The following is a 27,968-nucleotide window of genomic DNA, read 5'->3' on the forward strand; positions in this document are numbered from 1 at the left end:
TATATATAATACTAGAAATAAAAAATTTTTGAAAAAAATAAAATGAAGTAGGGTTGTACATACAAAAGAATGGAAACAAGACTCAGTAGGGTTACTCAATTCATACTGTACCATGTCAGTACTACCAACATCTTAACCCTACATTGCAGCTTTTTTTTGATGAGATTGTTTTCACAATATTTGGCACTAAAGCAGCAATGTAGGGTTAAGATGTTGGTAGTACTGACATGGTACAGTATGAATTGAGTAACCCTACTGAGTCTTGTTTCCATTCTTTTGTATGTTCAACCCTACTTCATTTTATTTTTTTCAAAAATTTTTTATTTCTAGTATTATATATACTAGTAATTAATGATGATATTAATAAAGGAAGGGGATATACTTAAGGTAGGGACTATACTTGTAAACTAGTGTAGTAAGAGGATACTTACAGTACACTGTTTGGAGGATGAAGGTATTTATATGGTGTTATACCTGTCTATTCCGGACACCTTGGGACCCAATAATACCCAAGCTCCTGATTATGAACCTGTCCTTATTTCAGAGGTTCATTAATACACATCTATATTTTATTTGGGACTGATACTACCTGTCCTGATTATAGAGGTGTCCTTATTTTAGAGTGTCCACAATAGGAATAGGTTATACTGTATTACTATTACTATTCACTTGAGTCCTACTACTGGTTCATTGTTTAATGTTACAATACAATCATTATGTATCATCAGTATAATATAATGAGTGGGTCTGTATCTATTCATTATATTAGGAGATATATGATCTTATGTTGGACTGTTGGGCCATTAATCCTACTAACAGACCTAAAGCTATTGAAATATCTAATGCGGTGGCTTAGATATATGGACCCCTGACCTATCAGCACAAATTGAAGTAAAGTGTAGGGGGGCCATGCTGGGTCTGAGACAGGGAGTTAATTTTAACTAAGGGGTTTCATTAATAAGTATTCTTTCTCTCTCATTGTACAGGTCCAATCACAACATCCTGATTATCAGAATATGTCCACCATATTGGAATCGGCTAGGAAATCAAGAGAAGTTGGTCAGTGTCATCTATTAGAAAACGAAGGAACCACCCTGATGTTAATGCACTAATAATGGAGTCCCACCCACTCTCATTAACAATGCTTATGATTATCTTTCCCCTCCCACTGGTTATGATAAAGTTATTAATAATGATTATTTATTAACTTATAATTAACTTTGTTATTAATTAAAAGGACAAATAATGTACATGTACATGTATAATAATGTAATTATTAATTATAAAGTTTTTAGTTTGTGAATGTCATTAAGTATCTACATGTAAATGATGATAATAATAATAAATTAATATTAGTACACTATTGCTATTGGCAGTGGTTTGTGTGGTTGTTCTTTTCTGTGTCTATCAATCAATGTCTTCTTTTGATCTTCAAGAGTATCCTCCAGGAGAGGAGTTCCAGCTTTAATCTGAATACATTTAAGTGATGGATGAATGAAGATAGTTTCATATAAATGTTGTACTAGTTCTATCCAGTTAGGTTGAGATGACTTATAATTGATATATTTACACTCTATCCTCAGTAGTCTGATGGTTGTATGTGACTGTAACATGTTAGTAACAGCAGGTAGTACCTGTTCATAAAACAATGGTGTCATTATTTGTTTCTCCTCTTCATTACTACAGCTACAGTAGGACTGATCTGGTTTGAAGTTCATTTTAAGTTCTGTGAGATTGTTCTTTTGAGAGATGACATTAATAAAAACTCTTATCTCTTCATTCAGTGGAATGGATACACTCAACTGCTGTAGACTAGTGTTGTATCTGAGACCAGTTGTTAGGAAGGACAGGAATGAACTGGGAATGGGAATGTTACTAAACCTCTCATTATTAATCTGAAGGTATTTTAGTGTTTGGTTTTGTGTTAGCATGTCTTGTAGACTAGTACCCATACTGCTGGCATATACTCTCTCCTCCTTTATCTTCACACTCAAAGCTTTAAGTGCCGTATTGGTTTGTAGAATAGTAAATAGTTCAATAGCACTCTCAGCTGTGTCTAGTGGTAAAGTAAGTGTATTCAGACTGGGATGAGAGAGAAATAGAAGATGTGGTGGGTATGGATCATGTAGTATCAGACAGTGTAATCCTTTGATATGTGGAAGGAGAGATGATGTTATCAGTTTACTACTCCTCCATCCTCCTATCTCTAGAGCAGTCAGTGGTGTGTACACCTCTACTATATTCAGTGATGATGGTAGGAGTATATCAGGTATGTCAAGTGAAAGAGCATTTAATGTGTTGTTGTCCTTTAGTAACTGCTCTATTACTCCATCAGGTAGAGGAGAAGGTGCATCATCATAATTAGCATGTATTGCTCCCTCATCTACTCCTGATGTTAATGATGTTATTGTTTTATTTCTTGTTACTCCTCTAATGACACTGATAATGGTACTTGTTATTTCATTCTTTTCATCATACCCAATCTTCATTTCTTGTAGTGTTGAATTTGTTTCTATACATTTCTCAAGTTCAGTGCACTTATCTCTGTAGTATGTGTTGTCAACTGTTGGTATAGTAGGATGTCTCATTTTTAAGTGCAGTATCTTCAATTGAGGAAGGTCGAAAAACTGTATCAATACAAGACAGGGAACATATTGACCAATTGATAATACAGAGTAGCACTCCTGAATATTGTATAGAAGTGATGGCTGTAATAATTTATATATTAATTCATCAGTGGGTCTATTCAACTCTGCCTCCAGTCTCTTACACTGGGTCTGTAGTGAGTTATTTATTAGTCCAGCAGTGAAGACTGATAGTGGCTGGTTAGATACATGGTCCAGGTGTAAGTGATTCCATGTTGTGTTGGAATTGTTTATACAATAACTGAGACACAACCAGTCAAACAATGATAATGATACTCTATCCAGACACAGTGAGTGGTTGTTGATGGATTGTGCTAATACTTGACATAATGTTGTGTTCTGTGATTCATATAGGAGTTGAAGAAGAAGAATCGGAACATTGTCAAAATCATCAGAACAGACACGATCAAATTGTCTAATCTCAGGATTCTGGTAGAAGTAGGAGAGATGGCAAGTCTCAAATCCAAACAATGGTTTCCTCTTACACTGTAAGTCAAGTTGTTGTTTATTAAAATACTGTTGATAGCTCTCATGTTCAAGGTGAGTTAGTCCTGCCACAAACCTTAGACACATTCGAAAGTGATCATCATTAAAGTGATCTTCAAAGACTTCCTCTGTCTTCTTCTCATGTTTAGCTATCCACCATGCAGCTAAAAATTCCTGTATACTCAAGTGAAGGAACTGATACTTCTCCTTATCATATTCTGTGAATTTTGTCATCAATCCAAGATAGTCTTCCTTGACTGCCTCACTCAGTGACTGTAGTTGATGTAAAGAGAATGCCATTGTTGTATTAGCCAGGTTAGTATAAGCTAAATGGCACATCTCTTGCAAAGGTTTAGCTAATTTTGAAGGTAGTGAAGAAAGACTACCTAAAGTATGAGGGTTAATGTCATGTCTTTTAACATGTCTTCTGATAGTTTCTAAGATAAAGTTCTCATAGAGTTGAGTGAGTGTTGTTGGCAAGTGTCCTCCTTCCTTACAATAAACTAAGATGACCATGGAACAGACTAGTGGTATATAACACAATGATTGGACATCATTTCGTACTTTAAGATCATTAATGAGTTTCACTGCTAGTTGTGAGTCCTTACTGCTTTGAGTTGTTGTGAAAGGTTTGCGATTTTTATCATCTTTTCTTTCTTTATCAATGAGTTCTTGTGCTAGTTTTGTATCTTTTTGAAGTGTTTGTATAATTACTGTTGATATTTCTTCCTCAGAAAACCCAATGACCTGAACATGTCTACTGAGATTAGACATGATCTCTAAAAGTGAAGAGGAGGCATAGCTACGAGAGGTAACAATTACTGAACATTGATCTAACTTCTCATTACAAATGATGCTAGCAGCTAATGAAGACTGTCTGAGTTGTTCACTTAGTTCATCCCAACCATCAAAGATTATCAGTAATCCTTCTCCATCCCTCTCTTCAAACCATTCAGGTACATTTTTATATCTATTAAGTTGACGCACAAACAGGTCAGCTAGTATAGTAGCTGTAGCTATCTTTTTATTCCGTAAAGGACAGTAAAGTACCAAGTCATACTGTTGGTGTACAAGTGGTCTATTAGACCACATATTTAACAGTTTACGACAGAGTGTGGTCTTGCCAATACCAGGAGGACCGTCTATTACTACTCTGAGGGACAGAGAACTATCTGTGGGTTGGAGGACATCTTCAACACTTATCTCTTTGTTTCCAGTTAGTTTAACTGTTTCATCAACTTTTCCTCTAAGTAGATGCCAAGCTGATCCTGCTTGTGTGCTGGAGTCTTGTTTTTCTACTAGTGCTAGTCTTCCAAAGAAATCTTTTCCAATTCTTGGTGGCCAGTCTGTAGCAACAATAGGTTGGTGTTTGTAGTGTTGTCTCATATTGTCAGCATATCCTTGAACATCATCAGGTATTGAACTAATGTATGTAACATTATCAGGTATAGGCTGACCTAATGTATTGAGATGTAAAGACTACATTGATCACTGATAATGTACACATACACACTGATACAAATATTGACATCATTGATTTAAGTTGCTTACTTATATATGCCAGAAGGTTAGATTTTGCTTTGCCTAGTTCATCAGGAAAGTCATCACACAGTTTTATTAATGTATCCCAACTGACATTTCTGTTAGCATCAAACCACCTCTGAAATACCCAATTAAGATTGGTACTTGCTGCTCCTGGTATTGGTATTAGATCAGCTGTGCTTACATTCAATCCAGCCCCTATTGTCATATAATGTTGAGCAGAAGAACCAAATATTTGTATGACTGGTTTCATATTAAGCCCCTTTTCTACAATAAATAATTCATAATATTTAATTTCATACTTGTATGAGCATACTTCCTGTATATTGATGCACTTGTAACTGATCATTAATAGCTTGTAATAAATTGATCTCTTCTCTTTTATTCAATGCATTGAGTACATCTCTCCATGTTGCTGTAGGATTCTTTTTAAGCCATTTTGAAAAGAGGGCTCCTTTACTTTGCTCAGCATCAATTGCAAAGTCTTGAATTGTTGTAATATCTTGTTGTGTTATTCCAGGTAAGAGAAGACCAAATGCCTGCCAGTTAAAAAGTGGTTGAAGCCATTGAAGTAACAAGACAATATCAGGTTGATCATCAATCATAGGACCAGGATTGAGTTCAACATCTCCTGATAAGAGGAGGAGGAGAAGTAACACTAAATAGTAGATTAGGTCAGAGCTACTGCCAATTGTAGCTATAAACAAGACTACCGACTGGAGGCAGTGGATCATAACAGTAACACCAATTTTACCTATTGTAAATACACTGTATAATAAATTATTATATATTGTCAGTTTGTTTACCAGTTTGAGAAATAAAATTAAGCTTCATGTATCTTAACAAAGATAAAAAAAGATAAACAATAAGAGACAGAGCTGCTAGCAGTTTAGATGTCTTTTCTCTCGATGTAGTGCTGCCTGACTTGCTACTTCCTATTGCAGCTTTAAATGAGTGAGAATGGCGGCCATTAGCTGGTCTACTGGAGGCAGCTTGACAGTAGTTCCACAGTCCAATACTTGCTCTCCATTGAGAGACATCAATCATCTTGTACTATAGTATGAAGGACATGGATAAAATCCTTTCTAGCAGTGCAAAGTATAACAATAATCTTCAAAAGTTAATACCTTTTTGCTGTAAATTGAAATGCAGCAGTTCAGAATTCAGATTGATGGGTGTATCAGTGTATGTGTGTGGTATAGACTATAGCACCTCATGAAAATAGTTACTGGAACATAACTACCAATAACATTGAATATCATTAAAGTATTATATTTCTGATTACAAAGCGGGGCAAATTTGGAGTAACTTCTACTGGTGTACTACTATATATATAATTCATTACAGTGCTTTGTGCATGTGTACCTAAGCAAGTCCACATGCAGGACTTTGAAAAGAAAACCCTTTCTACTAGCTGGAAGTCTGTTGTATTAACATTAATGTGATAGGTGACATACAATAATCAAATGCTAAAATGATATTATTTGTTGCACCCTACGGACTACGTTATGTATAGTTTCAAGTCATTTTAATGATAGACAAATAGTTGTCTATTTTGTAGTTTGAAATAATTAGCATAATGTGTCATGCCCACCAGCTGGCAGTATAGTCAAAGGGATGTATTTTATTTTACACATGCAAGTGGAGAGGATATACTTATACACCTTTATCACAGTATCTTATTTCTTTTTGGAGGTGTATTTTGGGTGGTTTTTGACTAAAATAACACCATACAACCAAAACTGCTGTATAACATGGTGCGAAAGTGTATAAGGTGTACCCTGCTGTCCACTCAAAATGACTATGCACCCTATTACATACTTTTGGTTATACATAGTCTCACTATAGACTGGGGTAGTGAGACTATGTACATGTATAATCAAAAGTACATACGTTGTGTTATAGCACTGCATGGTCAGTTTTGGTCACAACATAATATTCTACACTTGTCCAGCTTTACTATTTCCAATAGCATAAACTGGTACCATGACAAAATTATGTGAACAGCATCAATGCATTCACAAAATAATGTATTGTATTATTGACAATAACAATATTAACAAATTAAAGATTTTGATGAAACAAGGGAAGAGAAGAAATAGAGCAAGAAAGAGACTGAGATGATTTAATGGTGACAATAGTGAATGAGTAAAGAGAAAACAAACAATAACACAACAAATGAATATAAACAATTATTATAAAAGAAATATGAATGTCAAGTATGTACGATGATGGCTTATTGAAATGTGATCTCTACTGCCTAAAAATTATAATAAAAATTAATTTATTATACATTTACATGCGAGATGTATTATGTATTTTAATTACCTGATTTGTTGATAATAGCTACACCTCTTCCTATTGTGTCAGGTTACTATCATTAGCAATGTTATTGTTATTGAAAGAGATGACATTTAAGAGGAATAAGTACCACAATATCTTGCTTTACTACCACCACCAGACGACATTGTCTCCGTATCACAATTCTAACAATTCTATACAAGAAAGGGAGGGAAATTTGAAGGAGAAAGGGAGAAAGGAGAGGAGAGAGACAAGAGAAATGAGAGTTTAAAAGACAAGTACACTAATGGATACTTAAATCTCTTCTCCCTCCCTCTCTCTCTCTTTACTTCTTTTGAGTTTGATTGAGTACCAACTTCTTTCAGTGATTTCCTAATAATTATGTCTGCTAGAGTCCATTAATACTTTCTGCATGTCTTCCGATCATTTTGTCTTTACTTCATCAACTGCTTGCTGCATCCTCTGCTGTATAATGGGCTCTTGTTCTTACTAATGATACATTGAGAGTGAGAGAGAGAGAGAGAGAGAGAGAGAGAGTTCACATTACATTTACATTTTGTATTTTTGAGTTATGGCCATTAAGAAATACCGTGTAACAGGAAATTTTGAAGGGGCTAAAATTTTTGATGAATTACTAAATTCTGGCGATTGGCAAGTCGAAATTGTGGCCACATGCCATTGAGCATGCATTTAATGGCTCAAAATGGTGGACTTTTATTTTGGCAAATGGCTATCAAAATGCCAAATCTCCAAAGCTAATGCCCTCCAAAATTTCCCACTATATGGTATGCAAAGTACAATAGCCCATGAATTTTTCAGAAAAAATGGCTCCAAAATTACCCCCCAAATATTTATTACATTTTCTGATACATACTGATGTCCTTATGCTTTGTAAAAAGTTTGAGGTGGTTCGAACTCCATTTCTTACAATTGGCTGATTTCTAAAAATACCCTGTACTAAAGCTCATGCTTTTTTCCCAGAAAAGTGGCTCTGAAACAACCCCCAATTTTTAATATATTTTTCTCCATTTTTGATACATAATTATCGAGGCACATGCATGTCATTGTCATTACCCATCTCTTCAGCACAATCCCTGTACTTTACTTGTTACACCCGTTTTATAGAATACTTACTTATGATTCTTGTTAGTTAGACTACTTACCAATCAATTCCTGAGAGAGAAGAGCCTGAAGGGTCTTTACCAGTGTCTATAGAATTAAAATTTAGATCCTTTCATCCAGCCCCACCCATTGTCTGCAATTCTATTAGATCTAGGCCTAATCAAAATGGACCACATTTTGAGACAGCTTAACAAACTCACAAAAACCAAAACTATTGCTCGTCACTTCTCTATATCACAGGAATACTGTCAGGAACTGGGTCTGAAGAATGTTGCTCTCCGATCTCACCAACTGGAAGGTCTCAAGTGGTTATCAGAGTGTCATGAGAGAGGGCAGCATGGCTGTATCTTAGGGGATGAAATGGGACTAGGGAAAACACTTCAGGTAGAAATTTTAATGAATGAAATGATGATAATAATATTGCTTAAAATACTGGCTATCTGTCAGGTTGCTGGGCACATAAAACTGCACATTTTTAAAGTCTATTTGTCAGGCAACCTTTATCAACCATGCATGTTCAAATAATTATTGTATGATTCCTTAATTTTTTAAAATTAATAAAGCCCAATGTTTCTCAGTAGCTTAGTTTTTTTGAAATTCTCTCGTCAATTTTTGTTACCGTCTCATAGGTTGAGCATTTTAAAAATTGTTCATACACATGAGAGAAAAAGAGACTGCCTGACAAATAGCCTTGTAATTACAGACAGAGAGGCCTCTTTAAAAATAAAAGTATCGTTACCGACTGACATAGAAATATGATTGTTTTTATAGTCTATAGCTCTACTACTTTATCTACGAGATGCTTCCTCCTCTCCTTCTCCTCCATTTATTGTCATATGTCCTCTCTCTGTTGTTAGTGGATGGGAGAAAGAGTTACAAAGGTTTGGTCAGTGTGTTCTACTAACACTATAAGTACCTTTGATTATTGTAGGGCATCACCTCAGTTAAGAGTTCTTAATTTTTGTGGAGATAAAGAAACAAGAGGCTCAAAGCAAGAAGAAATACTTTTGCATTGTTACAAAGTAATGTACTATTATTATTATTATTATTATTATTATCTAGAGTGGTGCTATGATTGATCCTCCTTTTGATATACTACTTGTTCATTATGAGGTACATGTATTAATGATGATTGCAATTATTTTCTATGATTTATAATTTTAGATTGTTCTTCTGCTCTGGATTAAGAGAGGATTCACACTGTTGCTCAATAACATTCACAAGTTTAGTTGATTTAGTGTAACTGTCTATTCCTATTACTAGCATCTCTTGTCTAAAAAGTTTTGGTATTAATCTTGCAGCATGAAGCTCATTTGTTACTCTCAATAAATCACCAGGAATAGCATCAATGAGGTTACTAGAATGACTCCTCAATATATCATTAGGAGTGTTACCTGCAGTATTGTATCGGTTAATTAATGAGTGTTGTATCAAGTGTATGTTTACCTGTTATTGGACCAGGATTGAGCTCAACATCTCCTGATAAGATGAGGAGCATGTGTAGAGAAACAATATAGGGATCATTGTCAGTTAGGTTAGAACTGCTCCTTCCAGGTAAGACTACTGACTGAAGGTAATCTGTATCAGTAACAGCAACACTACATTGTACTCCATAGCAGCCTTTACCTAATTATTTACAATACCAATAAATCTACACCCAATTGTTGTTTACCTGTTCGAGGAATCATCAAGATGTGTCTTAATAAAAAGAGAGAGTGAAAGAGGAGGAGGAAGAAAGCAATGAGAAACAGAGCTGCTGGAAGTTTAGATGTCTTCTCTCCTAATCTAGTACTGCCCAACTTGCTGTCTATTGCAGCTTTGAATGGGTGAGAGTGGCGGTTATTAGCTGGTCTACTGGAGGAAGCTTGACAGTAGTTCCACAGTCCAATACTTGCTCTCCATTGAGAGACATCAATCATCTTGTTCTATATGGCACAGAAACGACGCACACCAAAAAGACGCAGCGCACAGTAACAAAAAGGGTGGGGCTGGCTTCTGCAGCTAGCATATGCATACAGCATGCAAACATAGATACTACATCTATGATGCAAAACAATAGTCTCGCGGGTGCGGGGCCAGTGGCGAAACTAGCAAAACAAGGCGTGGCTGATGTGTTGACCATACACCATAGATAATAGAGTAAATGCCCACGTTTTTTGTTAACCCCGAAATGGACAACAAAACATGTACATTAGTACCAGCAGTACAATAGTCTCTTACCTTACCTTGCTGCTAGAAAACTCATGACTTCTTTGTAATCTGTTCCGGCCCTCACCTGTTCCTAACTGTTGTGTTAGTAAGTCGTCTTTTTATTCTCTTTTGACCACTCTCAGGCTTTCAATAGAAGTATTAAATAATGAATTTACATGTATATTGCATGGCTAATGCATCACATATTTAAATGATAAAAACATTATCATTTTGTATTATCATTATAGATGAGGGACCCCACGTGAAGGGAATAGAGAGGAAGAGGAGAAGGAGAGAGAATCTGAAGAGGAGGAGTGAGTTATTAATAGTAATAGTCATCCTACTTACATGTACATGCATATCATAATTAATTTTTAAAAGTTATTTAAAAATTGCCTGTACATGGCTTTAAGTCGAATTTGAATAGTACAAAGATTTTTCTCCCCCCCCCCCCAATTTTTATAACATTTTTTGATGCATATTGATGTTCTAATTTTGTTCTTATGCTGTGTAGAGAGTTTTAGCTGATTCCGAATTTAATTTTTAAAGTTGTGGCCTTTTTTAAATGCCAATTTTTCAAGGCTATAGCCATGGTTTTTCCAAAAAGTGGCTCCAAATTTACCCTAATTTTTAATTACATCTGCTGCATGTTGATGTCCTCATGCTGTGTAGAAAGTTTGAGCCGATTCTGATTTCAATTTTTAAAATTATAGTCTTTTTAAGAAATTGATGAAATTAAAATACCCAAGGTTTTTTAAAAAGTAGCTATGAAATCACCTTAAATTTTTATTACATTTTTTGATACATACATGTACATGTACATATGTTATTTGTAAAGTCTGAGCTGATTCCAATTTCAATTATCTGTTTGTAAGAATTACCAAATTAAAAAAATAGTTTGGAAATTGCTCAAAATTCTTATCACATTATCTGATACATATTGATGTCCTTATGCTGTGTATGGAAAGTTTGAGCTGATTCCAACTTTGATTTTTCAAGTTACAGCCATGTTAATTTAATTTATACTATATCCCAACTGAGTTTGACACCAGCCGCTTGGAATTTGAAAAATGTAGCCATACATCACTAATGATGTTTTATAATGATATTCATAGAAGCATGGCCGATATTTTACAGGTGCCTAGTTGGCCTGTATTTCACTTTTAAATGGGCCTTGTTTGTTCTGATAAGCAGTACAATAGCTACTGGAGTCAACTAGTCTTCATATTGGCCATTATTATTAAAAGATCTTGCTCTGTTAGCTTTTAAAAAGAAGAATTATCAGTTTGGGCACTCGACCACATGTTCTTATGTAAACTATGACGTAGATAAATTGTCATAAAACGTCATTTTGGTATGCCATTGGGTTTATAGGGAGAACCCGGTTTTCAGGGTTCCCAAGGGCTGAGAGACCTAAGACCTGAGATCCTGTGATGGCATTGGGCGACTAAGAATCTGTAAAAGTTTCATCCTTATCCCACATTCCTATAAAAAGTTATTCCAGTTTTTCTTGGGTCAAACTCAGTTGGGATATAGTATAGTGCATTTTCATTAATTAACATGAAAAATGTCATTATTAGTAGTGGTTTATGTGGTTGTTTTTTGTGTCTATCAATCAATGTTTTCTTTTGATCTTTAAAAATATCTGCCAGTAGAGGATGAGGGTACATGTACATGTGTATTGGGACTCCAGTAAAACTTTGAATATATTCAAGTGATGGATAATGAAAATATATAGTTTTATATAAAATTAATGTTGTACTAGTTTTATCCAGTTAGGTTGAGATGACTCTTTAACAATATTGTAATGAAGATCATGTTAATAACAAACAAAGAAAGAGAGAGAGAGAGAGCCATACACTCAATGAATCACCACATGCATACTGAGCATGCGTATTAGGTACACAGTATATACAGTACACACACAATGTAAACAATGATGTCCAGTCACTTCATTACAATATGTACACACTCTATCCTCTGTAGTCTAATGGTTGTATGTGACTGTAACATGTTAGTAGCAGCAGATAATACCTGTTAATAAAAATGATGTATTTATTTGTTTCTTCTCTTCCTAAATATCGTACTGATCTGGTTTGAATTTCACTTTAAGTTCGGTGACTTTGTTCTTTTGAGAGATGCATGACATTAATAAAAGTTCTTATCTCTTCATTTAGTTGAATAGATACACTCAACTGCTGTAGACTGGTGTTGTGTCTGAGACCAGTTGTTAAGGACAGGAAATGGACTGGGAATACTATACCATTCTGTAATCTGCATTATGTGATGGATCAAAACTATCAAAGATTAATTATTCTTTATTATTCTGTTAGGTACATGTATGTACAGTGTATTACTAATAATGGGTTGTGTACATACTGTACATGTATGTGTTATTATTGTATATGTGTATCATTATTATTTGAATTATTAGTTTTATGTCTATTATTAATTGTGTCCTGGTTTGACCTTAGACTAATTTGTGCAAGTGTGGTTATGTGAGGGATGACAGCTTGGGCTTGCTCAGGTTATTATCTAACTATAGGAGCTCTCAATGTCATGTGTGTGTCATATGCATAACTGGTTTTAACTTGTTTGTGTCACATGATTTTTTAAAATGATATAAAGGTGCCCAACCATTTCTGGTGGGGACAGTTGGTTCTGTGGCCAAAAAGGTTCTTGTAGTTGGCGTAAGCCCATGGGCACATGTGGATCTCTCACAGTTATTGATCTCAAAGTACTGCAGCGTTTGGTTTTGTATTTGAATTGACCAATCAGACATAAAGCATACATGTATGTACATGTACCTGATTTACCACTGTTCAGCAATATACTGTAAATGATTACGGTAAAGCTAGAAAATTTGGAGTATTAAAATTTGGCGAAATGACTCTAAGAGTTTTGGAGGCTTAAATTTTGGGGGAATTTTAACTCAGGGCATGCTTCTATAGAACCATATCAAATTGGAGACTAAAATTAACTTCTATTTGTGCTAAGTTTTCACTCCACGAAATTTTCTAGCTAGATAGTATTACATTTTACTGTACATAACATGTTGTATGTAAGATAAAATGGTCAGTTTGGTGACCAAAAAATTGTAACAATCCTCTTAAATTTTGAAGGATTTTAAAGCAAGGTAAGGTAGAAGTGTTGTCCTTTAAGAGAAGATGAAGTAACTTAGCTTAGTTGATGTGCTGAGATTGTAAGCATGCTAAAAGCAGTTTTTTTTAATTACATACATGTATCTTCAATACTAATGTAAGTGCAAGGTTACTTTAATTGCTGGTGTATTATTTCATGTGATGATTGAAAATTCACCTTTCCTATTGTTGCATTGGTAAAGCCAATTAAGCCAGTATTCATTATGTACTATCATAACTTCCTTTAGTCACAAAATTTTTGATCATTTTAGGTATCACCCACTTTTTGCGTCTAGCTGACCTTCTTTGTCTTTCTCTCCTCCTTTCACTTTCTTCATTTTGTTTTGTCACATCTGGTTATTGAAACTTTCTCTCCTACTCTACTTTGCTTTGTATTCTTGGTCATTCCAACTTCTTCATTTTCTTATCGTTCATTCTTGCTCTATCTTCATTTAGCTACTTCAATTTCTACTTCAATTTCTGTTCTTGCTTATTTATGTACACATTTTTTGAAATGGTAGCCAAACCATCTTCTGGTATCACACTCAAGCTACATGTAGAGGAACAGCTCACCTGTCCTGTGTGTCTTGACATAGTATTATCATTGACATTGTAGTCAAATTGATGGTGCTGATCTATTGTTCCAATGCCCAAGGAATGTCACACTGTTCTATGTGTCCAAGATGTTGAATGTTGGCTGTAATGTGGTATGGAAAGAAATGTGAATTTATTAATTGTACTAAAACTGATTTAGTCTGACTAAAACTGATTATACCTATTGGAATTTTTTTATTTTATTACATTTTCTCATAAAGTTTCTGCAATCACAATGATGCAGCATACATGTAGTAGATTTAATGTTATGTAAAAATAATTAACATGAATTCTTTTAATTATAAACTATCACTATAATGAATAACAACACATTAAGTGTACTTTTATAATAATAATATTATTATTATTATTATAAAACAATAACAATAATAATAAAGGCTCTAGAGAAGAAGAGAGGAAGGGGAAAGGGAAAAGAGAATAATTATAGTGATTATATAATTATAATTATAATGATCAGTTTAATTATAATAATAGCATATTGTTCATGCATGCATGGAGAAATTAATGTACCATCAAGGTTGGGAGGGTCGGTGTTTGATAACGTTGTAAATCGTAAAAGCAAAATGTTTCTATTAAATATTCAACTTTTCTGAATTTTTCCTTGATGTTTTCAGCAGTAACTCCCATAAGTGAAGACTTTGTTGTCCTACCATAACTTTCTATGCTGTCAGGATGAATAGGATCACGTTTGCTTGATAATAATGGCAGTACTTTAGTATACTTTTTGTCTCTGGCAATCATGAGTGGAGTGATTCCATTGTTATTTTGTGCATCAACATTTATATTCCATAACAATAGAATCTTAATGAGATCAAGTATGATATCTTCACTGCTGTTAGACAGTAATACATAATGTAGTACATTGTCTCCATCATCATCACAAATATTAGGATCTCCTCCATTCTGTAGTAGTGTTTGTACAATGTCCTTGTGATCACATGCAAACATTAAAAAAGTTTCACCAGTTTCTTGTTGATGGTTTGTATCATGAATCTTTCTTAATAATGATTTAACTAGTTCTAAATGTCCTTCAATGCATGCAATAACTAAAGATGGGCAAGAAATCTTCATTGCTTCTTTATATGTTGATGCTGGTTGCATAATTGTACTTATTGCTTGAAAGTATTTGCTTGATGATAAAGAAGTGACAGGATTATAACCAGCTTTAAGTAACATATCTACTGCTTGTACATTACCAATAGTAGATGCTAGTACTAGGCTGGTAGGATCATCTTCACATTGTGGTGTAGCCTGTAGTAGTAGACAGAGTATCTCAATTATATCAGCCTCATTAGTTTTTGAAATAAACTGCTTTACTTCTTCAACAAACTGTTCAACCGTAATTTCTAAATCATCTGCAAAAATTTTTGCTAATGTTGGACGTAATCGCACAAACTTAATCCAATGGCTTTCCTTCATTAATTTGCCTACACACAATTGAATTATTGACATTTCAATCGATACCCCAGCCTCATTTAGCTCAACGCTGATAACATCTGTAGTAGCAGCTCCAAATTTCAGTAATTTATGTACAATAATTTTATGTCCTAAATTCATTGCACTAGCCAAGGCAGTTTTTCCATGTTTAATTTTAACATGAGGATCAGCACCAGCATCTAATAATAACTGAACTATTTCAGAGTGCTCTTTTTCTGTATTACATGCAATCATTAAAGCAGTACTACCATTTTCATTTTTAGCATTAATATTTTTCTTGATAACAGCTTGTTCTTTTGAATTCAGCATGTGTTCAACTATTTGAGTGTGACCATTATGGCAAGCCAACATTAAAGCATTCCAACCATTATTGTTTGGAACATAAGGATCAACTTTTTTTTTCAGCAACAGTTCAACTATTTTGGTGTGACCATTTTGAGACGCCAACATGAAATTATTCCAACCACCTGCTTGTTGAGTTATATAATCCACTCCTTTATTAATCAGTAGCTCAACAACTTCATAGTTTCCATAGTAACTAGCAATCATTACAGCATTTGATCCATCTGATAATTTCAGGTGAGGATTAGCATTAGCTTGTAGTAACATGTAAATGATTGAAATGTAATTAAGTGCGCTTGCTATCATTAGTGCAGTCCATCCTTTATTGTTCCGAATATTAACATTGCCTTCTTTTAGTTGAAGAAGAAACTCTACTGCTTCATTATTACCAACTCTGACTGATGTAAGGAGAGCTAGTTCTAAAGGTGAAATTCATATTCTCTTCGTCTTGATGGACAGGATGATCATTAATGTATAAACTAAATATACCAATGAGACGCATAAACTGTAACTTTCCTCCAGTATATTCCTTTAGACTATCAGCTGTACAGTCAAGGACATAGTAATGTATTGTTACTGAGCCAGTTAAAATCTCAATGTACTGCAGTATTGATTGCTTTAAATCAAGTGGCAGCATTTTTTCTATTAATCGCTTCAATCCCTTCATTTTTATTCCACTCCATCTGTTTTGTAATTTTATTATGATCTTAGGCATTTTTGTTAAGTCATTTGCCAAATATGGCTGGTATGAATTTTCTAAGTCATTTTTCAGCTGTTTGATTGGTATTGAAGAATAAAATATTTCTACAACTTGATGATGTGTACTGAGTTTATTTGCAAGTTCTTGTTCCTTTGGTATGAATTCTTCACACATGTCCATTATCAGGTCACAGTCAATGCTGTCATAAAGAGGGCGGATAATGTCAAATATTATTTTGACAGTTTCTGCGTTATCTATTTCAGTAGCAATGTTTTTATGATCAGTCATATAACAACTGTTTTGAAGCCACAATTTAATAGTGCTCAGTGAATCTGGATTCTCCTCTACAAAGTTGATAAATGTTTTATTGACTCTTACCATTAATGAGGTAAAGTTCTTTTCAATTTCACTTAATGAGTTTTGAGTTTCTATTTCTTCCTCTTTTGTTTTAAACTGGTGAATCTTTTGGTCATTAGATATATTATAATATTCTATTGCTTGTATTGACGCATTTAACACAGAAGAGTGTGGTATAGTTTTACGTAACTGGCGTAATATAGAGGTAGCAATATCTGTTAGTGTATGCTGTTGTTGGTTTATTAATACATGACATACATCAATAAGATACTGCTCTGGATCACTAACACTCACTTCCAACTGTTCCTCTAGCACATGAACAAGATAGCTAGCTTTTTTATTTTCAGCTAATCCTAATACATGCATATCCCCTTTAGTTTGTTGTGGTATCAGACCTTTAGCATACAGTGCATCAGTTACATTGCATAGATTCACACTAATAGCATGAACTAGTTTATCAGAATGCCTTTGTAGTATATCCTTTGGAGTTTTACCTGTGTAGTATAGGGTACCAGTTAATGAGTGTTGTATTAAGTGTATATGTTTACCTGATGTAGCCTCATCAGTTAGGTCAATTACTTCCATACTTTCTGTTCCTTCAGTAGATTCCAATATCATTTGATGCTCAATAGTTTTAGCTAGTTCATTCTCTTTACATTGTTTCAAAGCATTAATGACATCTCTCCATGATGCTGTAGGATTAACTTGTAACCATATCTGATGTATTGCTGCTTTGGCATTTTTTTTTGTTTTATCAATTATATTGACATCAGATTGTGTTATTCCAGGAAGATAAAGAGCAAATGGTTTCCAATCAACAAGTTGTTTAAGATACTTCACAAATAATTGACGAGATGGTTGGTCATCAATCATAGGACCAGGATTGAGTTCAACATCTCCTGATAAGAGGAGGAGCATGTGTAGTCGTAGACAAACAATCAAATAGAGATCATTGTAAATCGGGTTAGAACTGCTGCCTCCAGGTAAGACTATTGACTGGAGGTACTTTGTATCAGTAAAAGTAACATCAGTAGTACATTGTACTTGGTAGCAGTTACCTAATAATAAAATACCAGTAGATATACAAGTACAAAGTTACAATAGTTGTTTACCTGTTGGAGGAGTGATCAAGATATGTCTTAATAAAGAGAGAGAGAGAAAGAGGAGGAGGAAAGCAATAAGAGACAGAGCTGCTGGCAGTTTAGATGTCTTCTCTCCTGATGTAGTACTGCCTGACTTGCTGTCTACTGCAGCTTTGAATGAGTGAGAGTGGTGGCCATTAGCTGGTCTACTGGAGGCAGCTTGACAGTAGTTCCACAGTCCAATACTTGCTCTCCATTGAGAAACATCAATCATCTTGGCATAAAGGACAGTACTGTGTAGTCATCCTACAGGAAGTAGATCTATAATAATCGTGTACAATGTGTAGTATAATGTAGATATCACTGGAGGCTGGGCTTATTCTTATCACATACATTGTATATATATCCTAGTATATTTAATATTGTGGATGATGGTATAATGTACACACATACATGTACATGTACATGCATGCATCTTTGCTTATTAAGATATTTTAGGGCCCCATGCTTTCATTGGCTCCTTGATATTCAAATATTATACAGTATTCACATGTATATAGTTATTGTGTTAGTATAGGCATACAATATACATTCTATTACATATACCGTTGACTGTATTTTCTGTGGTACATATTATATTATTCATAAGTGGCCAAATATTGTTCAAAAGCTCATCTATTGGACAAGGTCATATGAAGCACTATATACATCATACTGCTATAGTGTACATTGCATAGTAAGGTTTGTTTTGTAATAGGTCTATCATACCCATATCACATTTTATCACCTCATCCTCTTGCTGAATTTATAAGACCTTTATTCATTAGTGCATGTATTCTCCTCTCTATTGTTTCTTTCCATTTCTCTGTTTCCATCTCTCCAGCACTTACCTTTAATGCCTAATAGTACATTTCTAATAACACCTAGACAATAGTGGTAAATTGGTAATACTGTATTATACTTATTAATGAACCCTGACAGTTAACAGAGCTGTACTGCTGTAGGGATAGAAAGGGGAGGAAATGTGATATACCTGTTTACAGTTATGTACACATTTCCCAGAAAAGAGTAGTAAAATGGGAGTGAATAGTTTGTATAGCTATAGTGTTATCAATCCACCTCTTTCTTTTTAAGCTCATACCACAAGTATCTACCTAAGTAATGGACTACACTAAGTGTGCATCCAATCAGTGTAGGCCAAATAATCTATTTAATGTTTAAACCACATATTGGTTGGCGAATCATCATAATTATTTTTTTTTAATTTCAACTTTGCAATTGTACTCTTCAGGTGACCCTCTTGCATTCACTTACATGTATGAGATACATGTACATACATTATACCTATACTAGTTGTTTTTAATGGGTCAGGATGATCTTTCAAGCACTACAGGACAAATCTTGCACACGAGACAACTTCAAAAAGTTGCCAATTTTTGTCTTTGCCTTCATTTTCCCTGTCAACAATAGATTTTATTACAATACATCGAAATTTATCTTTCTCAGCAATAGCATCAGTGACCAAATGTAAGCCATTGGCTTCAATTTCTCCTCCAACTTGTTCTAGTATTTCCTGGTATCTGACCTTTTTTGTCTGCCATCAAAATGAGATAATAAACAAGTGAATGTGGCACATTTTCTGATCTTATGTTTAATATCTCACCTTTTTGAGTGGACTTGATTCTGAGATCTCAAATGTTATAAAAAGGTTTTACGTAATTGTATATCTTTCTATATCAGCTTTAGAAAAGCAATTTTTGTTCCACAACGCCACACTCCTTACTATTATGTAAAGCCGAAATGTTGTAGAGTAACTCCAGACTGTAATAACATTCACTATCCCACTCTCTCTCTTTCTCTTTCATAGTAAAAACCATAAGATTATAAGAATAAGATCCTCTCATGGTTTGATACATTAATCATTAAAATAGCTGGCATCTATTCCACAAATATCAATCTTAAAATGATAAAAAATACATGTGTGCTTAATATAGAATCCAATTTCAAATATGTAATCATTATCTATTATGAAGTGATCTAGTGTTACTGTTAATATAAAAGTCACTTTTAGTTTGGCGAGTTCTTGTGTGACGGGTTTGAGTGGTGGATGGTTTTTCATTAGAGTCCACTAGTGCTCGCATGAGCCCAAAGTGTGATAATAGTAACTTCCATGCTACACCCCAACCTAACAATAAAATGAGGATCATTAATAGTTGTACTAATAAATGTAATAAATGTATGACTGCAAACCAAACTGTAAAAATTAAGCATTTAAAGAAGAAGTAGGTCTTCATTTATATTAGCACATGCTAACTTGTGAATACAAGTGCATGCATTTACATGTATATGTACATTGTATATGTAAATTGTACACCATACATGTACATCCAAGATTTTACAGTATTGCTGTATAAAATATTGTGCGACAAAAAATTATAGCTACAGCATAAGGTATATGGAATACGGTATTGGTCAAGGATATTACAAGAACTTTGGCCTGATTTTGGACCAACTTCAAAAAATTTCTAAAAAATCTAATCTTAATCGGAATCAGCTCAAATTTTCTATACACATAAATACACATATTATGCATCAAGAAAAAATATAAAAATTAAGAAATCGCTTCTTTTAATTTTTGGCAAAATTTGGCCAATGACCCTATACTATATAGTACAGGGACTTTGACCTGACTTTGGAGCACCTTCAAAAAATTCATAAATAATTTAATTTTGATCGGAATCAGCTTAAAGTTTCTAGACAACATAAGTACATGTAGATGTATATGTATAATGTATCAGGAAAAATATAAAAATAAAAAATCAATTCATTTCATTTTTGGCAAAATTTGGCTAAAGACTCTGAACAACAAAAGTACAGGGACTTTGGCCTGATTTTCGAGCAACTTTAACAATTCATAAAATATATAATTTTGATCAAAATCAGGTCAAAGTTTCTACACAGCATACATGTAAGTACACCATATACATGTATGCATTCAGAAAATATAAAAATCAAGAATTCTCTTCTTTTAAAATTTTGGCAAAATTTGGCCAATGACCCTATATGCATTTTGGTCTGATTTTGAAGCAACTTTTAAAATCCATCCAATTCATATCAGAATTAGTGATGAAAATTGATTATATATTTTCCATCACAGTTTACCCTTAATTTAGTGTATTAGAAACAAAATACTAATCCCCCACTAAACTCCCATTATGGCTTAGGGATTTGAATTAAAATCAACAGTAATTATGGTTTGTGATAAACACATTACAAGGAGATCATTTGGTTGTAAACTTTAATCAATCTTTAAATACTGCTAGATTAGGGTACATGTACATGTCTGTTTATTATCATTATACTTCATAGTAAACTTACAAAACAGCACAAAAAGAAATACCAATCCAATCGCCACCAGCAACGAAATGACAAACATAAGAACATCAGAAAAAGACGCCATTTTCTGAAAATTTTAACCCTTTAAAACCGACTCCACCCAAAAGTTAAACAAAGATGGCGACTGGGTCTTTACTGGAGCAAACAGCAAGAAAGTGGCTGGAAGGTAATATGGAAGGAAGCAATGCAGACTATGACACAAATACTAAAAGACTTAATGTTCAAACCCCGGCAGGAGACTTCTATATAATAGATCCAGAAGGAAAAGAAGATAATTGGGTAAGACTGTGCTACCCTAGGCATTGATAAAGCTGATATATAAAGCTTTAGTTATATGTTTATGATAATGTATTTATGTGTTATATGCTTAGTTATATGTTTCAATTACAGTTGGATGTTATGTTATAGGTGTTACAAAATTGAGTAAAGCTACATTGTACATGTACATGTACATATACGAGGTGTCTGCACAGGGTTTCCCATAGAATTTTGACATTGTGCTCATGCAGCTTCTTGACAGTGGATTGCATGTTCAAAATTATACCAAAGACCCTGTACTGTTGTACAGGGTATTTTGACGAAAATTACAAGGAGAGAGTTCTTCATTTTTATAATCTTTCCTAATACATATACATGTCCTTATGATGTGTATTGAATTTGAGCTGATTCCAATCAAATTTGAATTTTTTATAAATTTTTTAAGTTGCTCAAATTTGGGCCAACTAATAAAAGCTATAGCCTTTGTTTTTTGGCTAGATTTAGTCAAAAATGGCTAGGAGAAAATTTTTTATTTTTGTATTTTTTCTTATACACATACATCTTCTAATGCTGTATATGAAGTTTGAGCTGATTCCAGTTAAGTTTAGATTTTTTATGAATTTTAGTTGCTCCAAAAGCCATGGACTATTGTGGTGCTTAATAGTCTTGTTTCATTTATTTAGCCTGCTTTGTGGGAAACCCTGTGTCTGTATGAAGTACTTTGACATACATGTACATGTACTGTATTTTTTCTACACATGTATGTTTCAAGTATAGCCTATGACTGTGAATACTGTGCTTGCTACAAAATTAATGTACATGATAATTTGGAATTTGTGAATTTTAAATGTAGTGAGGAACTAGACATTGCTTTTTACACAATGTATTTTATTCTAATTTCAGACTGTATGGAGTGATGATACTAGCACTGCTCAGCGTTTCAGTCCTCATATTGATTACTTCACATTCAATAAGACACTGACTCAAGTATTAGAGAAAATCAAGGAATGCATGACAACAGTGAGTACCAGTCTTAAACTATTGTGTATTTTATTTTAAAATTTTTTACCATGAAAATAAAAATTACTGTATGAGTGATTCACAATACACAGTTGTGTACTTAAATGTGTTCATGTGCATTAAGATTTGAAGTGCCTGGTACATGTACTGTACATAATAGGGTAAGACAAGGAGAGAAAATTTTCTATTTTTTGTTATTGTTTACTTTTAGTACATGCACATGTACATTCTCATCAAGTCACACCTTTAGCTAGATGTACCGTATTTCTTTAAATAAAAGCCGGATGCAAATAAAGACCAGGGTAGCAATAGAATTCAACGATAAATACGCAGATCCAGCCTTTATGTAACTCAGTAGCCTTGTGGATACTGCCTTAAGTTCCTGAAGTCAAATGCTTAAGATCACTGGTTCAAATCCCGTTCTGGTCCTACATGTAAGTTTTTAAAATTTTTTCAAGGTCCAAATACCATTTTAGGAAATAGACGCCCGGTCTTTTATTTAAGGAAATACGATACATGTACATGTACACACATGTACATGTACTTATTGTATATTTCAAAATTTCCACTAGGAAAAATTAAATTGTGGTAATTATTGTTTTTAATTCTTTTACCAAATTGTAGTCAGCATCAGCCACCAGTGACAGTGGAGGGGAGGAGGAGGAGGAGGAGGAAGATGGAGAGGATGATGAAGGATATGATTATTACGGACTAGATGATGATGATTATAATGATGATGATGATGATGTGAAAGAGAAGGAACAGTAAGAGATAGAGAAAGGGGATTGTATGAGGCGGGAGTAAGAGTGTATTAATGTACATGTACATTGTATATGCATGTAATACTTGTCTAATTTATGAGCAACTTTTAAAATCATAAAAATCCAATTTTGGAATTCAGGTAAAATTTCTACACAAACACATTGAGGGTGAGGCTACACCCACCCCTGTGTTTGCAGATTATTTCTTTGAGGGTGTCAGCGCCTTTTCTTTCCTCTAGTCTAGAGTACCATTAAGTCTACACGTACACTGTAAATGTGCATGTATAACTAGTACAGTTTATGTAATTGGATTTCTTGTTAAATTTGCATGTACTCTACCTTTTAACTGAGATTTAAAGCTATAATTATTTTCTCCTGTCTATAGGAATGAAGATGAACAGGAAGTATCAGCTGATGACTTTTTCACTGGGGATGGTAGTCCAGGAGCTGTACACAGATTACTAGCAGGTTATTAATCTACATGTACATGTATGACAATATGTGTGTAAGTAATACATGCTACAATGTACAGTGTATGTACACATATGGTGATACAAATGTACATCTACATGTACATGCACATTTTGTAAATGTACTTGTATCAAGAGTACTTGATTGGGGGTTGCCCCATCATGTACTCTTGCTTGTATTAAGATGTACTTTTAATGCTCTAGACCATTTATTGAGTCATAACTCAGTTATATGTGTAGCTTTGTTGCTCTTGATATTATTGATAAAAACAAATTTTAGTTTATTGTCTAACAGGAGTGCAGTACTGATACTTAGGGTTCCCACAAAACATGCTAAGTGAGCTAGACAGTATAAGCTTCATGAGCTAAAATCACTACAATACAGCACATGGCATTCCGGGCAACTTTGAAAATTTATAAAAATCAAATTTGATTGGAATCAGCTCAAGTTGATACACGGACGTGTGTATATATCAGACAGAAATATATAAATGGAGAATTCTCTTCTACCAATTTTTGATGAAATTTGGCTGAATACCAAAGGCTACATTACATGTGCATGTACAGCCTTAGTTTGGTCAATTTATGAGCAACTTAAAAAATTTATTAAAAATCTGAACTTGATTACAATCAAATCAAATTTGAAAAATAACATCAGAACATGTATATGTATGTGTATCGGAAAAAAATAATGAAAATGGAGAATTCTCTCCTAGCCATTTTTGACGAAATCAGGCCAATAGCCTTTGTTCATTGGCCTGATTTTTGAGCAACTTTTAAAATTTATTAAAAAATCCGAACTGGATCAGAATCAACTCAAATTTGAAAAGTAACATAAGGACATGTATATGTATCAGAAAAGTTTTTGATACTTTACTAACCATTTTTGGAAAAAAATTTGGCTGAAGGCCAAAGGCTGTATTAATAGCCTTTGGTTGTTTGCCCAATTTTATCTGTATACATGTACATTGACACATACATGTACATGTACATGAACATATATGTATATTAGTATTTTAATTCTTCATTCTATCGGCATGATTTTTAGATCTAAAGAACATGAATAAGTCAGATGGAAAGTTTGGTATCTCAGGCTGTCCTAGAGGAGTACGTTATCATGAACCAGTGATAATAATAATATTCCTGCAATATATTATTTTAGGACAATTTATTTGTTTGGGATGTGTAATTATCAGACTTTGATACAAAATCACTACTATACCAAGATTTAGAGGCATATGCTAAAAGAAGAAATAGAAAAGTCAGTTATAGTACAATCATTTGTCAATTTTGTCATTTTGGTACATTGCAGCCTGTAATTGATATTGAGATGAAGTTTCCAAAGGATTATCCAATGAATCCACCTTTTGTACGAGTACTAAGACCCAGGTTTCAGTTTCTTACTGGTGAGATTGTAGTAATAATTACATGTATGTGTCATAGTAAAGTACCATATACAATGTAGCTGGAAAGTTTCATGGCCAAAAACTTTCATGGTTTTTGTGGTTTGGAATGACACCACGAAATTAAAAACCACGAAATATTTGCAGGTTAATGAAAGGCGTGGAAGCTGCACTGATGATCCACGAAAACAAAAACCACGAATAAACTGTGAGCCACCAAATCATGAAAGTTTTTTGCCATGAAACTTTCTTGCTACAGTGTATATGGTAGTATAGTAATACAGTATGCATGTACTTATACATGTACAAATGTACTTATTATTGGTTATGTACATGTACATACTATATATTTCATGTGGTGTAGTAGATGTACACACATGTAGATGGTGTGCCAATTTCTTCACAAAAAAAACATATACATGTACGTGTAAGAGATATCACTTTTTGGTTTTTTACATATTCTTTCAGTTTTAGCTGATTCTAATCAAGATTAAGGATTAAGTTTCCTTTTAAGTTGCTTTAAAATTTGAAGAAAATATCACTGATATACATTTACATGTACATGTAGTAATGAAATGGTAATTATGATATACATGTACATGTACACATGTATATGTAGTATTTTATGCATGTACATGTAATGTATATGCATCTACATTACATGTATTACTTCTTTATAACCTATTACAGGTCATGTTACTATTGGTGGTAGTATATGTATGCAGATGTTAACAAGGTCAGGTTGGTCTCCATCTAATGATATAGAGGTACATGTATTACTCATTATTGTTGTACATATACACTGTAATGTAGCTTCTTTTTGTTTAATAATTACTACTACATGTACCTTCTTTTTATGCTGTAATGTGTTAAGCCAAATTTGTTAAGCGAATTAGCCTGTAGAAAGTTAATTGGTGAATTTTATATTGTCGATTTTGTGCCATGTGCCACTGAGCATGCTCAGATTGAAACAAAATGGCTGATTTTACATTGGTGATTTCTTCATAAAGCTGCCAATCACCAATATTAATTTCTTGTCAATAAATCATCTTGTACAGTATTATGTTTGCCAATTATACAGTGCTGTGAAGAATAAAGTGACATGTACATGTAAATTTTGATGTCATACATGTAATTAAATGTACATGTATAACATACTGACAAAATATGGACAGACATATGAATTTCGATACTTCCATGGAGCTTTAACTCAATATTTCTCTTTATTATACTTGTTAGTATTAATAAACACATTTTCCCAACCTTGACAATTTGAACATTTTCCTTTTTTGTTTCAGAGTATATTAGCTCAAGTTAGAGCTGAAATCATGTCGGATTCAAATGCTCGTCTTGATCTCTCATCTAGTGGGGACTATTCTGAGAGTGAAGCCAGACAAGCTTTTGAAAGAATGGTTCATAGATATGGCTGGAACAAATAGTATAATTATTTTTTCATAAATTTTAATTTAATGTTGCGTTTTTAACTATTGTTGAAGCTACATGTGTCTTTTTTCATTGTTTTTATTTTTATTGTGTTATATACTTTTATACTTCATAGTTACTCCTTTCATGGGAAGCTAGGCTGGTGGCTTCATTTATATTCATAGAATTTTAAAATTTCCAATGTCTCAGCTATGCTTATGCATGTACCTTCCTTTGTTTCCACACTTAGGCCTATGAACACTTGCTATCTTTCAATCAATTGAATGTACTAATAGTAATTAATTAATTTTACAAGTTAATAATAAACTCGCTAACACTCTGTAATTAGTTTTTAGTGTAATGTATTTTGTGTTTATTATTTTTGTTGCAATTATATTAAATAATTATGCATTCAGTTACATGTCTTTTCTTTAAATTCACCACAGGTAGTGGTTTGTGTGGCTGCTCTTTTCTGTGTTTATCAATTAAAATCTTCATTTGATCCTTAAAAAGAAATGTGTCTTCAGCATTAATCCCAATATATTCAAGTGATGGATGGACAAAGATAGTTTCATATAAATTTTGCACTAGTTCTATCAAGTTAGGTTGAGATAACTTTTGATTAATTTCTTGACACTCTAATGACTCTATCTTCAGTAACCTGATATTTGTATGTGTCTGTAGCATGTTAGTAACAGCAGGTAGTAAGTGTTCATAAAACAATGAAGTCTTCATTTCTTTCTTCTCTTCCTCACTACAGTTACTGTACAATGGATCTAGTGTGAAGATCATTTTAAGTTCTTTAAGATTGTTCTTTTGAGAAATAACATTGGTGAATGTTTGTATCTCTTCATTCAGTGGAATGGATACACTCAACTGCTGTAGACTGGTGTTGTGTCTGACACCAGTTGTTAGGAAGGACATGAATGAACTGGGAATGTAAATACTATTGATAAGAATTTTATTTAATTTTTTGAAGCCTTTAATCTGAAGGTATTTTAGTGTTTTGTTTTGTGTTAACATGTCCTGTAAATTAATACCCATATTGTTGGTATATACACTATCCTCCTTTATCTCCACACTCAGAGCTTTAAGTGTAGTATTGGTTTGTAGAATAATAAATAGTTCACTAGCACTCTCAGCTGTGTTTAGTGATAAAGTGAGTGCATGTAGACTGGGATGAGAGAGAAATAAAATATTTGGTGGGTATGGTTTAGGCAGTGTCAGACACTGTAACCCTTTGATACATGGAAGGAGTGATGTCATCAGTTTACTACTC

The 27,968-nt window shown here is 33.6% G+C and overlaps 5 protein-coding genes and 3 long non-coding RNA genes across 8 annotated transcripts; 4 read left to right on the forward strand and 4 right to left on the reverse strand.

Moving 5' to 3' along the window:
- Positions 1-648: 648 nt before the first annotated feature.
- LOC109582901 (uncharacterized) lies at positions 649-1,046 on the forward strand. The gene is made up of 2 exons (XR_002185265.1): positions 649-891; positions 987-1,046. It is a non-coding gene; the product is annotated as an uncharacterized LOC109582901 (long non-coding RNA).
- Positions 1,047-6,781: 5,735 nt separating this feature from the next.
- LOC109582899 (uncharacterized) lies at positions 6,782-8,185 on the reverse strand. The gene is made up of 4 exons (XR_002185264.1): positions 8,138-8,185; positions 7,304-7,463; positions 7,002-7,168; positions 6,782-6,933 (listed from the first exon to the last, which is right to left on the reverse strand). It is a non-coding gene; the product is annotated as an uncharacterized LOC109582899 (long non-coding RNA).
- Positions 8,186-8,226: 41 nt separating this feature from the next.
- LOC105313189 (chromodomain-helicase-DNA-binding protein 1-like) lies at positions 8,227-9,415 on the forward strand. The gene is made up of 5 exons (XM_019997963.1): positions 8,227-8,480; positions 8,868-8,977; positions 9,028-9,118; positions 9,159-9,209; positions 9,261-9,415. The coding sequence occupies exons 1-5, from the start codon at positions 8,262-8,264 to the stop codon at positions 9,327-9,329; spliced, it is 540 nt and encodes a 179-aa protein (XP_019853522.1). The 5' UTR covers positions 8,227-8,261; the 3' UTR covers positions 9,330-9,415.
- A 5,127-nt stretch (positions 9,416-14,542) lies between these two features.
- On the reverse strand, positions 14,543-16,087 carry LOC109582897 (ankyrin repeat domain-containing protein 50-like). Its single transcript, XM_019997960.1, has one exon. The coding sequence runs from the start codon at positions 16,085-16,087 to the stop codon at positions 14,543-14,545; it is 1,545 nt and encodes a 514-aa protein (XP_019853519.1).
- Positions 15,674-17,923, reverse strand: LOC105313190 (uncharacterized). Its single transcript, XM_019997952.1, has 2 exons — positions 17,426-17,923; positions 15,674-17,371 (listed from the first exon to the last, which is right to left on the reverse strand). Exons 1-2 carry the CDS (start codon positions 17,793-17,795, stop codon positions 16,206-16,208), a joined length of 1,536 nt encoding a protein of 511 aa, XP_019853511.1. The 5' UTR covers positions 17,796-17,923; the 3' UTR covers positions 15,674-16,205.
- Positions 17,924-19,874: 1,951 nt separating this feature from the next.
- LOC109582907 (uncharacterized) lies at positions 19,875-21,435 on the reverse strand. Its single transcript, XR_002185272.1, has 2 exons — positions 21,338-21,435; positions 19,875-20,144 (listed from the first exon to the last, which is right to left on the reverse strand). It is a non-coding gene; the product is annotated as an uncharacterized LOC109582907 (long non-coding RNA).
- Positions 21,436-21,439: 4 nt separating this feature from the next.
- Positions 21,440-27,090, forward strand: LOC100633304 (origin recognition complex subunit 1-like). The gene is made up of 9 exons (XM_019997967.1): positions 21,440-21,634; positions 22,517-22,633; positions 23,258-23,397; positions 23,780-23,862; positions 24,913-24,971; positions 25,027-25,125; positions 25,177-25,270; positions 25,958-26,034; positions 26,566-27,090. The coding sequence occupies exons 1-6, from the start codon at positions 21,473-21,475 to the stop codon at positions 25,051-25,053; spliced, it is 588 nt and encodes a 195-aa protein (XP_019853526.1). The 5' UTR covers positions 21,440-21,472; the 3' UTR covers positions 25,054-25,125; positions 25,177-25,270; positions 25,958-26,034; positions 26,566-27,090.
- Positions 25,195-26,874, forward strand: LOC109580129 (ubiquitin-conjugating enzyme E2Q-like protein 1). The gene is made up of 4 exons (XM_019997961.1): positions 25,195-25,270; positions 25,958-26,034; positions 26,566-26,705; positions 26,826-26,874. Exons 1-4 carry the CDS (start codon positions 25,195-25,197, stop codon positions 26,872-26,874), a joined length of 342 nt encoding a protein of 113 aa, XP_019853520.1.
- Positions 27,091-27,968: the final 878 nt, after the last annotated feature.

The sequence above is a fragment of the Amphimedon queenslandica genome, unplaced genomic scaffold (assembly GCF_000090795.2).
Source record: "Amphimedon queenslandica unplaced genomic scaffold, v1.1 AMPQUscaffold_13346, whole genome shotgun sequence".
In the NCBI taxonomy this organism is placed as follows: domain Eukaryota; kingdom Metazoa; phylum Porifera; class Demospongiae; order Haplosclerida; family Niphatidae; genus Amphimedon; species Amphimedon queenslandica.

Excerpts from the sequence above, each read along its gene's own strand:
- LOC105313189 (XM_019997963.1), top strand. The coding sequence starts at position 8,262 with ATGGACCACATTTTGAGACAGCTTAACAAACTCACAAAAACCAAAACT. Across the intron at positions 8,481-8,867 it reads GACTAGGGAAAACACTTCAG|TCTATAGCTCTACTACTTTA; the intron begins GTAGAAATTTTA and ends TTGTTTTTATAG. Across the intron at positions 9,119-9,158 it reads TACTTTTGCATTGTTACAAA|AGTGGTGCTATGATTGATCC; the intron begins GTAATGTACTAT and ends ATTATTATCTAG.
- LOC109582897 (XM_019997960.1), bottom strand. The coding sequence starts at position 16,087 with ATGTTACTACAAGCTAATGCTAATCCTCACCTGAAATTATCAGATGGA.
- LOC105313190 (XM_019997952.1), bottom strand. The coding sequence starts at position 17,795 with ATGCTCCTCCTCTTATCAGGAGATGTTGAACTCAATCCTGGTCCTATG. Across the intron at positions 17,372-17,425 it reads AACTGATGAGGCTACATCAG|GTAAAACTCCAAAGGATATA; the intron begins GTAAACATATAC and ends TATACTACACAG.
- LOC100633304 (XM_019997967.1), top strand. The coding sequence starts at position 21,473 with ATGGCGACTGGGTCTTTACTGGAGCAAACAGCAAGAAAGTGGCTGGAA. Across the intron at positions 23,863-24,912 it reads TGTACACAGATTACTAGCAG|ATCTAAAGAACATGAATAAG; the intron begins GTTATTAATCTA and ends CATGATTTTTAG. Across the intron at positions 24,972-25,026 it reads TCTCAGGCTGTCCTAGAGGA|GACAATTTATTTGTTTGGGA; the intron begins GTACGTTATCAT and ends ATATTATTTTAG.
- LOC109580129 (XM_019997961.1), top strand. The coding sequence starts at position 25,195 with ATGAAGTTTCCAAAGGATTATCCAATGAATCCACCTTTTGTACGAGTA. Across the intron at positions 25,271-25,957 it reads CAGGTTTCAGTTTCTTACTG|GTCATGTTACTATTGGTGGT; the intron begins GTGAGATTGTAG and ends AACCTATTACAG. Across the intron at positions 26,706-26,825 it reads AGATATGGCTGGAACAAATA|TTACTCCTTTCATGGGAAGC; the intron begins GTATAATTATTT and ends TATACTTCATAG.